The sequence below is a fragment of the Eumetopias jubatus genome, unplaced genomic scaffold, assembly GCF_037043125.1.
Source record: "Eumetopias jubatus isolate StellerSeaLion01/CBP00866 unplaced genomic scaffold, mEumJub1_p1.0 scaffold_10, whole genome shotgun sequence".
In the NCBI taxonomy this organism is placed as follows: domain Eukaryota; kingdom Metazoa; phylum Chordata; class Mammalia; order Carnivora; family Otariidae; genus Eumetopias; species Eumetopias jubatus.
The window spans coordinates 69,507,993-69,523,994 of record NW_028274816.1 but is presented as its reverse complement, the minus strand read 5'-3'; the positions used below and the strand labels follow the sequence as shown (position 1 = coordinate 69,523,994).

At 51.5% G+C, this 16,002-nt stretch overlaps 1 protein-coding gene across 1 annotated transcript in view; it reads right to left on the bottom strand.

Annotated features, from left to right (window-relative positions):
- The window catches only part of LOC114198218 (multidrug and toxin extrusion protein 1-like), a 35,243-nt gene extending 23,188 nt beyond the window's left edge, over window positions 1-12,055 (bottom strand). Inside the window, exons 1-7 of the mRNA XM_028089578.1 lie at window positions 12,003-12,055; window positions 11,624-11,702; window positions 5,059-5,160; window positions 3,507-3,575; window positions 2,424-2,572; window positions 1,518-1,560; window positions 31-75 (exon numbers count right to left, since the gene is read on the bottom strand). Coding sequence (XP_027945379.1) covers window positions 31-75; window positions 1,518-1,560; window positions 2,424-2,572; window positions 3,507-3,575; window positions 5,059-5,160; window positions 11,624-11,702; window positions 12,003-12,055 — 540 coding nt within the window. The remainder of the gene's footprint in view (window positions 1-30; window positions 76-1,517; window positions 1,561-2,423; window positions 2,573-3,506; window positions 3,576-5,058; window positions 5,161-11,623; window positions 11,703-12,002) is intronic.
- Window positions 12,056-16,002: the final 3,947 nt, after the last annotated feature.

Genomic DNA, 16,002 nt, shown 5'->3' with positions numbered 1-16,002 from the left:
CCCCCAAAGAGAAAGGAAAGTCTGCATTACCTGGTTGAGCAAATATTTAACTTGTAGTGTATAAAGAAAGGTTGCCTACAAGAGAATAAGAGACGAAGGTTAACATTTTGGCCTCGGCTTGGCTGCCCTCTGCTTCCACATGGAGCCACAGAAGCACCCCATCTCAGGAGGGGGACCAGGGGCAGGGGGCGGCAGCCAGGGTGTCTAGGGCCAGGGTGTTCCAACATGATCCAAGAGACCCTAGGGTCTGGGAGAACGGTTCCCTTGAGTGCATGGCAAGGATTCTTCTGGGGGTGGTGGGCTGTCAAGGAGGCCCGTGGGCAAACTCTAGGGGAGGCACCACTTTTATAATATAGACGAGGCAACAGTCCTATTCGGTTGGACGATTAAAAGAATATTAAGCGTTAAAGATTTCGGTATAAATTAAAGACTACACGGCCAATCAGGAGAGCAGAGATAGCTATTTTTAAGAGCTGAACTGTATCCATCCCAAATTCCCAAGTCAAAGCTCTAACCCCCAACGGGACCATTATTTGGTGACAGTCTTTAAAAGAGCTGATTAAGTTAAAATGAGGCCATTAGGGGCGCCTGGGTGGCTCAGTTGGTTGAGCGGCTGCCTTCGGCTCAGGTCATGATCCTGGAGTCCCGGGATCGAGTCCCACGTCGGGCTCCCTGCTCAGCGGGGAGTCTGCTTCTCCCTCTGACCCTCCCTCCTCTCATGTGCTCTCTCTCATTCTCTCTCTCAAATAAATAAATAAAATATTTTTTAAAAATAAATAAATAAATAACTAAAATAAAATGAGGCCATTAGAGTGGCCCTAGCCCAACAGGACTGGTGTCATTATAAGACGAGAGACCCTAGGGCTGCCCCTGTTCAGGGGGACAACCAGGAGAAAACACAGCGAGGAGGAGACTGTCTACAAGCCACGGAGAGAGGTCTTCGAGGACACCACACCTTGATTTTGGACTTTCCCATTGCCACCAGTGTTAGAAAAATTGATTTCTGTTGTTTGAGCCACCCAGCCTGGCGTTTTGTTATGGCAGCCCACGCAAACCAAGACAGCCATATCGCCCAACTGAATAAAATGAGCTTTGATTGTTCATTGACCACGGACTACTGTGTCCAACACGCACACACACTGAGGGAGTTATGTGATCACGCTCCGCAAGGAAAACAAATCTAAAAGTTCAGAGTGAGGCCCTGAGGGGTTCTGACATAAAGAATTCAGCACCATCCAAAAAAAAAAAAAAGTCTGAACTCCTTTTGGTGGATGATTCTGGAAGTTCGTAGGAGTTCGGGACAGGGGCCTCCTGGACTTGCCTTGACCCAGGTGTTTCTTGAGGGACAGACGTTTGTGTCTTTCACGGGCATAATGAAAGCCACGGTTCTTGAAGGAGCCAACATCACATGTCTGAATCCTATAGGACTGACCCAACACACTGAGCTCGCAGGTACCGCAGCTGCCTTCTACCCGTGAACCTCAAGAGGGGGGCCTCGGAACCCCTTGAAAACTTACAGGAAGAGCTGGAATGAAGACCATGACATAGTCCTGGGTCAGCCTACATAACAGAAAGAAAAAAAAGGTGGCAGGGGTCTCCATTTCAAGGGAAGGGTAGGGAGAATAAGCTACCTAACACCACCTTTCCCGTTCTTGGCTCCTTCCAAATTAATGAGCTTCACGTGCAGGAGCAAACGTGAAAATGGACCCATAGACCTCATCATCTTATACCCAGGTTACTTCTCTTGGTTCCTCCAAATCTTTAGGTCTAGGAAAGGGTTTTTCAAACTCTGCACGATGGCCAGTAATTCTCTGCTGTGCATCGGAGGATGTTTTGTAGTTATCTCTGGCTTCTCCCAATACTAGTTCTGACAAATAACCGGAAATGCCTCCCAACGTTGCCAAAGGTCCCCGAGGTTCACAGCCACTGGTCTAGGACAAGAACTTGTTCTAAAGGTCCTTATGAACTAAACCAGCAGGCCTCAAAACTTGGCAGCACGTTAGAATCATCTAGGGAAACTCTGAAAAGACACTGATGCCCATGCTGCCCCCCAGGCCAATTAAAACAGAACCCTGAGAGGGGAGGGGAACCAGGGATGGGTGGGTTTTTAAAACACCCAGGTGATTTGAATATCAGCCAGGGTCAAGAACCACAAAACCATGAGCAAGCGCCTTGAACTACTATCTCAGTCAAGTGGAGGACGTTTGCCAAGTCTTGTTTCGCCCCAAACTTTGTACGCTGAAGTCATTCAAATAAGGAGGGGTCTAGATCGTAGGTGTCAGGCGTGGACAGCACTATGGCCTGGCAGAAGTCAGCTAGGGAACGCTGACTCCCCTCCCGGTACGTGGCCTTTGCTGAACTTGGATGAGACCATCTTTCTGCCAAGATGGACCCAACCCCACCACGGCGTGGGCCCACCTTACCTGGACACGGCCGGGTCCTGCCGGAAGAGCAGCAGGATCTGCTGGGTGTTGAGGAAGAGCGCCCAGCAGGGGAGGCAGCAAAGAAGCAGCACCAGGGTCCCCTTCTGCAGGATGACCCCCACGTGCTTCAAGTTCTGGCTCCCATATGTCTGGGTGCGCACAATGCAAACAAACCCATTAGGAGAGGAACGGCACCCCCCCAACCTCCCAAAAGCCTTCAATCGGATGTTTCCTAGGACTTTGCCACACTCTTTGGGTATTCGTGGTTCTCACACTTGGCTGCCCATTAGAATCACCTGGAGAACATCTTTAAAACACCAATGCCACGGTCCCACCAAAGACAGTCTGGATTTAACAGGTCCAGGGTGGGGCACCAGAGAGCGGTCATTTTTAAAAGTTCCCCAGGAGATTCTAATGGCCAGTCAGGGTGGCATCAGCTGGAAACCTCTCAGAGATGCAGTATCTTGCTCCCACCCCACCCCCCAATCCGTGAAGTAGAAACTCTGGGGTACGGCCAGTGGGGGGCCGAAGCCCGCTCCGCTTCCAAAAGCCGAACTGTGCACGTCTCTCCCTGGGCCACGTTCAGTGACATCTGTGTGGCAGCCTGAGACCAGCTATGAAGTACCTCCTCTGCCACCGGAATGAGCAAACCGTGCAGGTCAGAACATTTGCCCTCCTCCCACCCAAGACCTGGACATTCAACATTTACCAGCATGCCACTGGCGGGAGGCCCCCGACCTGTTTTAACAAGCCCCCCAGGGAGCTCGGGCGGGTACTCAAGGTCGAGCAGCACAGGACGGTGCCAAACTCAGCGATGTGGAAAGCGCTAGGAGGAGCTTGTACAAAACGTCCCCTATTTGGTCAAAAGTAGTGTAAGGCAGACGCGCAAACACGACTTCCCAAGCCTGCAAGGCACCCGGCCACATTTCCAAAAAAGCAAGCACGGGAAATTGGAATTGAGGGGTTGCTGTCGGGGAGTCCCTCCCCTCTGTGCACAAGAGCCTCCCCGCTCCCTGCCGGTGAGGCCCTCCCAGCTCCCGTGTCCACGGTCACTTGCGAGGGTCACCCGCGGCTTCCGCTTACCTGGGACATGAGGGTGTCACAAGCAGAAGATAAGCCAAAGCCCACGGACACACCAGTGACGTTGATAACCTGGAAAGAAACCCAAGACGGCCACGCAGTGAAAGGGAGACAAGAAGGCGAATTCTCTGTCCCCACTGAGCAGAGGCCGCCACGTGCCTCCGGCAACCCTCCCAAGTCACCCTACCCAGCTCTGTCCTCCCCCTGGAACCCTTGCACAAATCCGCTGGGCCTGCTTAATTAAAGGACGGGCACAAACTTGGAGAGAGAAGAAAAACCTCAGCCAGAGATTATTACACCAAGCCCTTTTCTTTCCCCAGTGCTGGGCATTTTGATCCCCAATTTCAGAGGAACATGAATCATCCTTAAGGGGAATGCCACGTGGCACATTAGCAGTCCTGGGTAAGTCCACTTCCCCCAGACCAAGCACGGCCTGGGACAGTATCCCAAAGGACTCTAAGGGCTCAGAATCAAGCCTCTGAAGTCAAGGTCAGAGGGCTCCTGGGTGTACTTGTCTTGACCAGGGACACCAACTAAAGCCCCAGGTCCCTAGAGCTTTGGGGAGCCCAGGGCAGCACCCCCAACACCACGGCGTGGCATCACAGGATGTCCAGAACCTGCCATCTCCAGCTGAGTGTGCAGGGCACTAACCAAGCACAACAGCCCCAACTGGGCTCAGCCTGGAAGCACCAGCCTTCTTGCACTTCCTTGGCTAAAGGGAATCTGCTAGAGGCTCGCTGAATGCATTTCTTCCCCCAGATTTCCAAACATTAAAACCCCAAAAGGATAATTAAGCCTGGGGTTGCCCATGTTGCTCCCTGAAAGCAAGACAATCCGTATATATACCTGGGGCCAATTCAGAATAGTCCTGCACCGTTCAGAGGCACCAAACGTCAATGGCTACGGGGACCAGGCATATAAGGCGAATGTGTGCCTGAGCAGGGCAGCAGCAAGGGGGAACCGGGGAGGCGGAGAAGAAGCAGGACACACATCTGCTAAAAGCCATGGACTCCACCTTTCTAGAAACACCTAGCTGGCCAACGAAGCAAGTCAGCAGGGCCATTTGGCCACACATAACCAGTTAGCCCCTAGCAGAGATCGATGACATCTCTCTTTGGTTTGGGGGATTCACATCAGGATACAGAGAGGATTCAGGGTTCCTCCCAATTTTAGGTTTGGACACTAGGACCCAGGATGTCGTCTTCCAGTTCTGTATCACGGAGATGGAAGTGGGCGGGCAGGAGTCAAGAGCTCCATGGATTACAGATTCGCTGATGTGGGAGACAGAGTAACAACAGCCCTCCAAAGACGTCCCGTCTTAACCCCCGGAGCCTGGGAAAATGTGAACTTACACGGTAAAAGGAGAATTATAGTTGCAAATGGAAGTGAGGTGACAGCCCGGCCAACACCTTTTTTTAGCCCAGCGAAACCCGTTTGAGACTTCTGACCTCCAGCACCGAGATAATGAATTGTGCTGGTTTAAGCCCTTCAAGAGTGGGACTTCCTAACATAGAGACGGCTTTCAGAAAGGTGTGTTAGCAAGTCTCGTACGTACCGCAATGGCAAGGGTGACAGCATCCAGCTCCAGCTTCCCCAGGTGGCCACAGAACACGGAACTTACGAAACTGATCAGAAACATCATCAACTGCGCCAAGAACTTGGAAGAGACAGAAAAGGAGCTATAGGTGAGTGCCAACCATCACAGGGGGAGGAGGGCGCGAGGTCCCGGGAGAGGGAGGCGCCCCCCCACCCTCTCCAAATCTACTCCAATCAGAAGCAAAGAAACCAAGGGGCGCCTGGGTAGTACGGTCGGTTAAGGGTCCGACTCTTGGTTTCGGCTCAGGTCGTGATCTCAGGGTCATGAGATGGGTGTCCCGTGTCGCGCTCCGTGCTCAGTGCAGAGTCTGCTTGAGATTCTCCCCCTCCCTCTGCCCCTCCCGATTGTGCTCTCTTGTTCTCAAATAAATAAATAAATCTTAAAAAAAAAAAAAGTAAAGAAATTCGGCCGTTTGTGCGCCTCTGCCAACTTTCACAGGCAAACGTGCAACTTCTGGTAGGCTTCTTGAAGGATATCCAAGAGTTCACTTGCAACCATGATCAGCATCCCATTTTTGAGAACTTCCCGGCTTTTTGAGTTGATTTTTCATGTTAAGATTCTCAGGCCATAGATCACAGGTGTATTTTCTCTGAAATTCTCAGAGGCTGCCTTCTGGGATAACCCCCTTGTCATCTCACATTACCAGTGAGGACTGGAAAGGAATATAGCCTTCAAAAGCCAGCACGAGATGCCACAAACAGGAACCCCTGAGCTAAAAATGGGGTTCTCCAAATGGAAAGTCAGTGGGCTCTGGAATCTTCGGGTGAGACATCCCCCAATCTGCCAAGCACCTTTAATTCCTGAATCCTGCGAAGGCTCAGATGGGAGGGCAAATTCCGTTTCCAGAACCTTGAGCCATTCCTCTTCACCATTTCAGGAACCACCATGAGTTGCTCCACAATCCTGTAATTGCCTGTTTGGACACTGACCTTATTTCCTTAGGCTAATTCCCAACCACCTTGCACCCCACCATCGCCACCTGCCAGACCCTGGCCATACAGTACCTCTCGGGCAAGCCCCTCTCCCTGGGAGGCTCACGCGGTCCGAGAGGGGGTTTCATCGGACTCCCACTCCCTGGAAGACAGAACAGGTGCCTAAAGAGTCACTACTGCGGACAAGGTGCTCTCCTTCCTGGGCTCCCAGTGGCACAGCTTCCAGTCCAACAGGACCTTCTGCTACTGAGCAGAAGGGCAGAAGGGATGCTTTTAGAATGCATTGCAAAAGCAAGCCAAAAACGAGACAGCAAGCAAGGGACAATGAAAAGCTGGGGGTAGGGGTGAAAAATCAGAAAGTTGGTATGGAAAACCCAATTCTAGAGAACCTAAAGCGAGAGCCAAGGGACCCCCATCTCCCCCACCCCCCACCCCCAGTAGGCCTATACCAGGAGATGGCCACGATCTAGGGCATGTCACCACCCTACAGATGGGCTTTGTAGTTTCATCCAGCGGAGCCTGATGTCTGTTTGACTGTGGATTTGTGTAACTTTAAAGATCACAGGGTGCCTGGGTGGCTTGGTTCAGGGTCAAGCAACTGCCTTTGGCTCAGGTGGTGATCGCGGGGTCCTGGGATCAAGTCCCGCGCTGGGCTCTGCTTCTCCCTCTGCCCCTCCTCCACTCATTCTCTCAATCTCTCTCTCTCAAATAAAATAAAATCTTTAAAAAAAAAATAAAGGTCACGGGGTCCTTTTTTTTTTTTTTTTTTTTTTGTAAATTCAGCATCACTTTCAAATCTTTTCAGGTCATTATCCGCTCAGCCACGTCAACTATTACAAACGGTTGCGTCATGGAATCTGTTTCCCCCCTTTCCACAGAATGGCATACTTCTGCTACACAGTGCCCTGGTCCCCCACAAGCTGCTTTCGTGGCTTCGCATAAAGAACATGCTCAGCCTCATCTAGGGTCAGGCCTTTGGGCCACTTCCCCGATTTTGCTATTACTAATTGCACTACACGGAACACCATCTGTACTTGGGCGGGGAAACGGGCGTTTTCTTAGGTCAAGTGCCCAGTCCAAGGCTGGGAAGAGTTAATGTTTCCTAGACGAAAAGGCCAGGGAGTCCGCCCAAGTTAAGCTCATCCATGTGAGATGCTCAAACCATTTCTTTGTTGGGGCCGCTGCAGCCTTGCTGGGGTGACAGTAACATGGGGTTCAGGTTGCACAACACAGAAACGTTTTCTGACCCTCAGTCCCAGGGAGACCTTGGCTCCAGAGTTGATATCTGCTAGCCGCGCATACTTGTTTTCCAAATCCTGGTTTCAAGCCCTTTGGGTGAGCTCTTGGCCCTCGCTGTGGTTCACATACGTAAGGATCACCTGGGGACATTGCTCAGCAGGCCCACGCCCTGCCCTAGCTCAAGAGACATCGCAGATATCTTTGGGGCTGTGGGATCTGCCTTTCAACACCCCCACACCCACCCCATCCACACCCAGTCAAGACACGGTAGTCACAGACGAGACCCATCACGGGGCCTCTTGCCATGCCTGAGCGATTAGCCAATTCTGTTGCCCCAAGTGTCTCAAGGATGGCTGTCTCAACAACAACCTGACGGGCAGTGACTAGCTGTAGACAAATGGACAATAAAAATCACCAGACTGACCGTGCCGCCTCTGTTTCTTCCTATCACGGAGGCCCCACTCATTTTTTTAGCCAGGCAGCAATAACCAAAACTATTGCCACTTGCAGGCTTTGGAAGGGTGCTCTCCAGGGCCAGATGCTGCAGAGGCAACAGGTATAGGCCCGCCCAATGAGCTTGCTGTGTGAGCACATTCGGGAAGCCCTGGTCTCACCCCCCACCATGGATGCCTGAAAGCTCACTCCTGGCATCGAAAGGTCAGCACTGGAAGGGGCCTCGAGGTCATGGGGTACAGCCTCTTCATTGACATATGAGAAAACCCAGGCAGCCCCAAGTTACACAGCTAGTTAGTCACAGAGGTACAACTGGGACCCAAGTCACTTGACTTACGGTCAACTGGGGTCAACAACTTTGGAGCACAAACTACATGCCAAGCAAGATGAACACCGTCGCTCCATTTCTACCCCCACGGAACCCACTATAGAGCAGGGAAAGGGTATTCAACATGGAATAACACCACCAATTACACAGGTGATGAGCATGACAAAGAAGACAGGAGCTCTAAGAGCACAGCCTGGGAGTCAGAGAAGGTTCTGGAAGAAATGAAGCTCCACTGAAACCTGAATGGTGAAGAGGGAGGTGAAGGTGGGTTGTCCTTCCAGGGAGAACGTTCCAGGCAGAGGAAACAAAGCAGCCCGAGGGTATGGGGTCTGAGGGAAGGCCGGGGAAGGACCACCGGGAGCCAGAGACACGAGATGAGACCCAGGCGCCTGACAGAAGCCAAACCCCAGAGGACCTCACAAGACCAACAAAAGGGGGTGACAAGCTCACATGCCCATTCCCCTCTAAAAGAAGACTTTGGTGTCTGGCTTCACGGGAAGCATTTGGGGCAGCATGAGCTGAAGAAGGGAGAGTACAGAAGGAGGCTGCCGTGGTCCAAGCTGGGATCAAGGCGGAAGGGGGATGAAGATGTGCATCCAGTTGAGAGACAGGAGGCCCGGAAAAGAAGGGAAGGAGCCAGGGAGGGTCCCAGACCACCCCCAGGCCTCCTCCGCCCACCTGCCCCCACACCTGTCACCCTTTGAAATGCCTCCCATTTTTGCAGACCTTTATCAAACCTTAGCCTAGACCCCATCCTGTGGTCTGTGGCAGCTTCCTCCTGCTGAGCCTTACATGTCACTGAGGACTTTCCCCACTGCCTATAGGATAAAAATCAAACCATCATCCTGCATGCCTCGTGTGCAGTCTGGCCCCGTCCATCCAGAGGCCCCTCACCCTGCGGGGCCTGCTCTGGTCCTTCTGCCCTGCAGCCCTAGAAAAAGTTCTCCAGCTCCCTCTCAGGTGGTCCTTTGTGCACACACCCGGAAACCAGCTCCCTCGGTTTGGACCCAGGCTATTCTACTCCATTTCCAGCCTCAGCAATGTTGCGCACAGCCCATGCTCCCAGAGCGCCAACAATCCCTCTCTGGGATTATTTTTCAGGACTCCGGCTGAGCCTGGCAATAAACATAAAATACTTTAAAAAGAGACAGAGAGAGCGCGCCTGGGTGGCTCAGTTGGTTAAGCGACTGCCTTCAGCTCAGGTCACGATCCTGGAGTCCCGGGATCGAGTCCCACATCGGGTTCCCTGCTCTGCGGGGAGTCTGCTGCTCCCTCTGGCCCTCCCACCTCTCATGTGCTCTCTCAAATAAATAAATAAAATCTTAAAAAAAAAAAAAGAGAGAGAGAGAGAGAGAGATACGATCCTAACAAAAACAAAGCATGATTGAAATGCCCAAGGCTAGGTATTATCAGCTACACCTCTCTCCTTTGCAAATATGTTTTCTGCAGGATAAATAAAACACGTAGTGACGTGCGTTCTGATAGGCACTTCTTTCCCTTGTGTTCTCTCTTTATAGGCTTCATTGAAAGCTCGATGGGAGCGAGGTAAGGGAAGTCTGAACACCTAAGCCTGAAGCCTATCTCGGATCCTCAAGGGTCAATGTTCATATAAGAGGCCTGGAAAGGAGACAGGGAATGGGGAGAGGCAAAATCACAGAGAGAAGATTCAGACCGGGCATCCCACCCAATTGACGGTAGGTCTTTGGAGAGCAGAGTATGGGACACTCCTCCTCTCCAAGCCCCTCAGACAACAGAAAACTCACAGCAGATGGGAATAGAGCTGTAGAAAGACCAAGAGAGGCTCCATATACAATTTATAAGAAACTAAACAGCTGCCAGAATTCTATGACATCCTTGGGTAAAGCAATCACACACAAACCCAGACACAGAGGACTGGAAGGAACACACCCAAATTATCTCTGGGTGGGGTTTTCCCTTTGCTTCTTTGTCTTGGTGTTTGAGGTTTTTTTTTTCCTAGGAGCACAAATTTTGTAATTAACACACAGTCATTCGTATCTACACACAATGGTCTATATACACACAAACATAAAGGGCCCAGCAGTTAGGCTAGTTAGGCTCATCCCAGAGACCTGGAAGGTCCCCTACATCAAGGGGGACCAGGTTACTTCGGGGACCTGCAGAGAGGACCTGTCCTTGGAGGGGCTGGGTCTCAGCTGCCTCGTGGTGTGTTGTTTGTTGTATTATCAGGGCAACGAGAGCCTTATAGTTACCTTTCTCACAGAACTCTGTGAGGGAATTTGGGGCACGGATCATTGTTCTCAGTTTATGCATGGATAAGCAGAGGCTAGAAAAAGTCAGGAACTACTCAAGTTCACACAGCTGTTTCCTAACCTGCCTTCTAAGGTCAAAGCAGGGAACTGGGCGCCAGGTATGGAGATTCCAAACCATGCATTCTTTCCGCTTTTTAAGAGAGCTTCATAAACACCTTTTTGCTGGATCAATTTTCGTTCCCTGGCATTATTTTGCCCGCATGGCACACCACAGCAGGTATCACAGGGTCCCACAAACAGGGGTGTCACACCGCGCCAGGAAGACGCCCCCGCCCACCTTAACCTTTGCTGGTGTGGAAATGTCTACTCAGCGGCCCAAAACGTATGCCTTAAAAACAACGGGTTCGGGCGCCTGGGTGGCTCAGATGGTTAAGCGTCTGCCTTCGGCTCAGGTCATGATCCCAGAGTCCTGGGATCGAGTCCCACGTCGGGCTCCCTGCTCCTTGGGAGCCTGCTTCTCCCTCTGCCTCTCTCTCTCTCTTTCATGAATAAATAAATAAAATCTTTTAAAAAAATAAATTAAAAAAAAAAAACACAACGGGTTCGTTTTGTCCAATGAAATGACTCACTCCGTTGACTTGAAAAGCACCCAAGCTGTCAGAACAGGGGTGGGATTCTGTTTCTTGTGGTTTTTAAAACCCACCTAACTTTTAAATAGATAATGCAGAAAGAACCCTAACCTAACGATGAGAAGAAACCTCAACCCCAAAGAGAACCACATTAAAGACTTTAAGGAAAAACAATAACGGGGAGGAGAGGGTGAGACAGGACGCCTCTGGTTTCGTGTTGCAGAGATTAAGTAAAATTCTGAAGGATTTGGAGATCGCGATCCAAGATAGACAATTTCACCTCCTTCCTCCCTGCCTCAAAGTAACTTAGCCGAAGTCCCGACTCGACAGCTTCCGTTCAAACAAGTTTCAAAGGGCTTCGGGAACTTGCTCGCTTCGCTAGAATCCTCGCCCAGGGAAGGCGCCGGGAGAGCCTTTAGGCGAGCAGGTCCCGGTTCCCTGGGGGCTCCCCGCGCCCGGGCGGGGACCCTCTGGACGAGCTGCGCGGGCTGTGCCCGGAGGGGCCGCCCCCGAGAGGCTGCAGAGCGAGGCCCGGGACGCACGTGGAGGAACGGGGACGCGCGCCCGCCGGGCTCTCTCTGTGCACCGCGTCCCCCGGCGCCCGCCCGCCGCCGGCTCGCTCTGCCCCGTACCCCCTGGTCACCCGCGGCGACACGCGTACCGGGCCCCCGACCCGTGGGACCCACCTCCCACCGAGGCCACATTACTTACCGCGGGACCCGCCAGAACCAGGAGCGCCCACAGCTCCTCTCGGACACCGGACAACAGCGAGCAGCGCGGCCCGGCGCGCTCGGGGGTGGCTCCGGGGCGCTCGGGGGTGGCTCCGGGGCGCTCGGGGGTGACCACGGGGCGCTCGAGGGTGGCTCTGGGGCGCTCGGGGGTGACCCCGGGGCGCTCGGGGGTGACCCCGGGGCGCTCGGGGGGGGGCCCGCAGCGCTTAAAGGTGACCACGGGGCGCTCGGGGGGGGGCCCGCAGCGCTTAAAGGTGACCACGGGGCGCTTAAGGGTGGCCACGGGGCGCTTAAGGGTGGCCCCGGGGCGCTTAAGGGTGGCCCCGGGGCGCTTAGGAATGGCCCCGGGGCCCCCGGGGCGCTCGGGAGTGGCCCCCTGGCCTCCCGGTCCGGACTCGTCTGCGGTCTCCATGAGCCCGGCGCTCTGCGTTAGGGGAGCGCAGAGGCGGCCTCTGAGAGGGTACAGGGCCGCCCCCGCTCCAGTCTCCGCCCCGGGCCGCCCACCCCGCATCGCGAGCCCGCCCGCAGCCCCGGGCCCAGCCGCGACCTTGGGTGCATCCCTTGCATCTCTGCCACGGCGTGGACGCCCGCGGGTCTCGAAGAGGCCCACGAACTCCTGGACTGGGAAGGCAAGAGGTTGCAAAACGTCTGGAAACAGACGGAAAGCGTTCTGGGGGCCTAGGGCCTCAAAGCCTCGGACGCCAGGGCTTGCCCCGGCCCTGCTGCGCCTCCCCACGGAGGTTTCAGATTGTGAAACGTCGGGCGAGGAAGAATCTCGAGTTGTCGCTCGGCCCGGGCGGCCAGCCAGGAGCGCAGGTTGGGCGGACGCCCGCATCGCAGGCATCTCTGCTTTGGCGGGACGCGCGCTCCGCAGAGTGCACTCAGCACTGCTTTGCGGCTGCGTTGGAATCTGCGTACTCGTCCGTTCCGCCCACCAACTGTAGCAACTTAGAATCTATCAAAAGAGCAACAACCCCACAATTTCCAAATAGAACTATGGGGGAACAAGAGGTTGTGAGTATCAGCAAACCCGGATTCAGGAAACACCTGCCACGGTCTCCCTGGGAGCAGAGCCACTTGCTTGACTAGAGCCTCAGTTCCCTCATCTGTAAAATTGAAATAGCGTCTCCATCACTGGTTTTGGTGAGGGTTCAATGAGCTTGTGTAGGTGGACCACTTGGCCTTCAACCTGCTGCATAATAATTGCCTAACAAACATTCCTCACCGGGACAGGATGATTTCCGTAATAGTCGAAATTCCTTCTGTCGTAGAAGTGATCCAACTTTGGGGACTCACATAACCAGAAAGTTTGGATTCAGGGATTTTAAAACAAGGTCTTTAGTGTTCCCCCTCTCCCCCGAGGAATCTTCCCACCATTTTTGATTCTCTCCTTGGTTTGGGGTATGTGTGTGTGTGTGTGATTTTTTTTCTCTGCAGGCAACCTCTCTTTCCCTGGAGGGGGCAGGGTGGCCTCCAGCAACCCTCATCCCTTCCTTTCCCACCCCCTAAGCCAGATAATAAGACCCTCCCTCTTCTAGCTCCAAACAAATAAACAGACAAAAAAACAGGGAGGAAACTTATGTATGTGGGTTTCATATGTAGGTTTCTTCTTGCCCACTTTGAAACAATCATCCTGGGCAGGGAAATAGGGTCTAACGGCTGGCCCCAAAGGCCTGGGTGCTGTTGATGAGGGAAACAAAGGCAAGACAAATGTAGCTTAAATTAAATCTCTTTAGCGCTTGCGTCCCACTGATAGATACCTGAAACATACAGAGGTTGACCTTAAGAAACTCAGGTCTTCCTGCCTTACTGTTTCTGTTTTAATTAAAGACTAAAAATAACCTTAGCTTAACAGCAGCCAGCCCAAGGTCCTGAAAGCCTTGCTTTCAAACTCCTTAGAGATTTATGCTATCCCTAAAACCCACTAATTAAAAAGTATACAATCAGTCACTTCTCACAATCCCAGTGTCGCTCTTTTCTGTCCACGGCTCCTTTCCCCGGGCTCTAATACAATCACCTTTTTGCACCAAAAACATCTCAAGAATCCTCTCTTAGCCGTTCGCTCACAAACCCCAAAACTTCCAAATGTCATCACTATGACTGGTAATTGACCACCAGAATTAGATGTAGGGAGTGGAGAAGGAGGCCTGAGTCCCAACAGACAAAAGTCCTAGGCTGGACGCTAGATCGCCAATCACTGCTATTCTTGAACAGCCTTCTGGAGTCCTAGCCAATGCAATAAAACATATAACAGAAATGTAAGATATAAATATTAAGAAAGAAGAGGTAAGAGCATTACATGCAATTACAATTACACACAATCCAAATAAAGCAAATGGGAAAGAAAGCTAATAGAATCAATAACGGAGCTTGACAAAGTTGCTACATGCAAGTTCTTCAACAGATAATGTCGGTCTTTTAAATTGGTAATACCATATATGAAAATAGTGGAAGAAGAAATCTCACAGGAGTGACAAACCCTCCTTTTGATGTAGAACAGAATTCCCTCCTTAAAGGGGCTGCGTACAATGACTTCCTTCCAAAGAGCGCGGTGTGCAAAGAGGGGAAAATACTAACTTTAGAGTGGAGAAAACTGGTAAACACTACCTCAGCCAGATGATCAAGGTCACTCTCAAAATCATACCGATAGATGCAACTGTTTTAGTTCCTTATGGTTGCTGTGACAAGTTATCACAAACTTAAAGGCTTAAAACAACAGAAGTTTATTCTTTCATAGTTCTGGAGGAAGGATGTCTAAACTCAAGGACTTAGGGGTGCCTGGGTGGCTCAGTTGGGTAAACATCCTACTTTTCATTTCAGGGTCCTGGGATCGAGTCCCATGTTAGGCTCCATGCTGAGCACGGAGTCAGCTTGAGATTCTCTCTCTCCCTCTGCCCCTCTCCCCACTTTCTCTCTCAAATAAATAAAATCTTTTTATTTTTTTTAAGACTTTATTTGTTTATTCATGAGCGACAGAGAGAGAGGGGCAGGCTCCCAAGGAGCAGGGAGCCCGATGCGGGACTCGATCCTGGCACCCTGGGATCATGACCTGAGCCAAAGGCAGATGCTTAACCATCTGAGCCACCCAGGCGCCCTTTAAAAATAAAATAAAATCAAGGACTTGAAAGGGCTGGTTCCCTGTTGAGGACTCAGGGAGAATCTCTTCCTTGCTTCCCTCCTGGCTTCTGCTGGTTGCCTGCAATCTTTGGCATTCCTTGTTTTGTGGCAACATAATTCCAATCTCTGTCTCTGCCATCACATGGCATTCCCTGTGTGTCTACCTCTATGTCTCTTGTTTCTTATAAGGACACCAATCATGGGATCAGGACTCATTCTAATTACGACCTCATCCTAACTTCATCACATCGACAAAGACCCTCTTTTCAAATAAGGTCACATTTTTTTTTTAAGATTATTTATTTGTGAGAGAGCGCACAAGCAGGGGGAGCAGCAGGCAGAGGGAGAAGCAGGCTCCCTGCTGAGCAAGGAGCCGATGTGGGACTCGATCCCAGGATCTTGGGATCGTGATGTAAGCCTAAGGCAGATGCTTAACCGACTGAACCACCCAGGCATCCCTAAGGTCACATTCTGAGAGACCAAGTATTTGGGGGAGATGCTCCTATTTAACCAAGCATAGTACCTTTGACATGATGGAATGAAAATGGACTTTAACCTCTGGTCTTCTCACCAAAACCCACAACCTCCCCCACCCCAAGTCTAACCATCAGAAAAACAGACAAATCCCAGTTGAGGGCTATTCTATAAAATACCTGACCAGCACTCCTCAAAATAGTCAAGGTCAACAAAAAACAAAGACATTCTGAAAAACTGCCACAGCCAAGAGGAGCCTAAGGAGACAGGACAACAAAATATAAAGTAGTATCATGGGTGGAATCATGGAACAGAAAAAGAACATTACCTAAGAACCAAGGAAATCCGAGGGAAGTATGGACTTCAGTCAGTTATAATGTATCCGCATCAGTTCAGCTCCTGAAAGTTATTGTTTAAATAGAACGGGAACAAATAGATTCAACTCTCAACAACAGGCAAATTGGGGACTTAGGGGACACCTGGAAGTTTTCCCCTTGCAGGGAACTGCCAGCAACACTTTTAGTATTTTAGCTTTTAAGTATCTTTAATGGGCAATAAATAACAGGCATATGAAACTGTTTGACCTGTTTCCGTATTCTTCAGTTTTCATCCAGATGAAAAGAACCAAAACTAAATGCAATCTGTCCGGAACACAGGGGTTTATGTGCTGTGGCAGGTCCTCAAAAAACAATGCTTAAGAATAATCTTCATACGGGGCGCCTGGGTGGCTCAGTCGTTAAGCGTCTGCCTTCGGCTCAGGTCCTGATC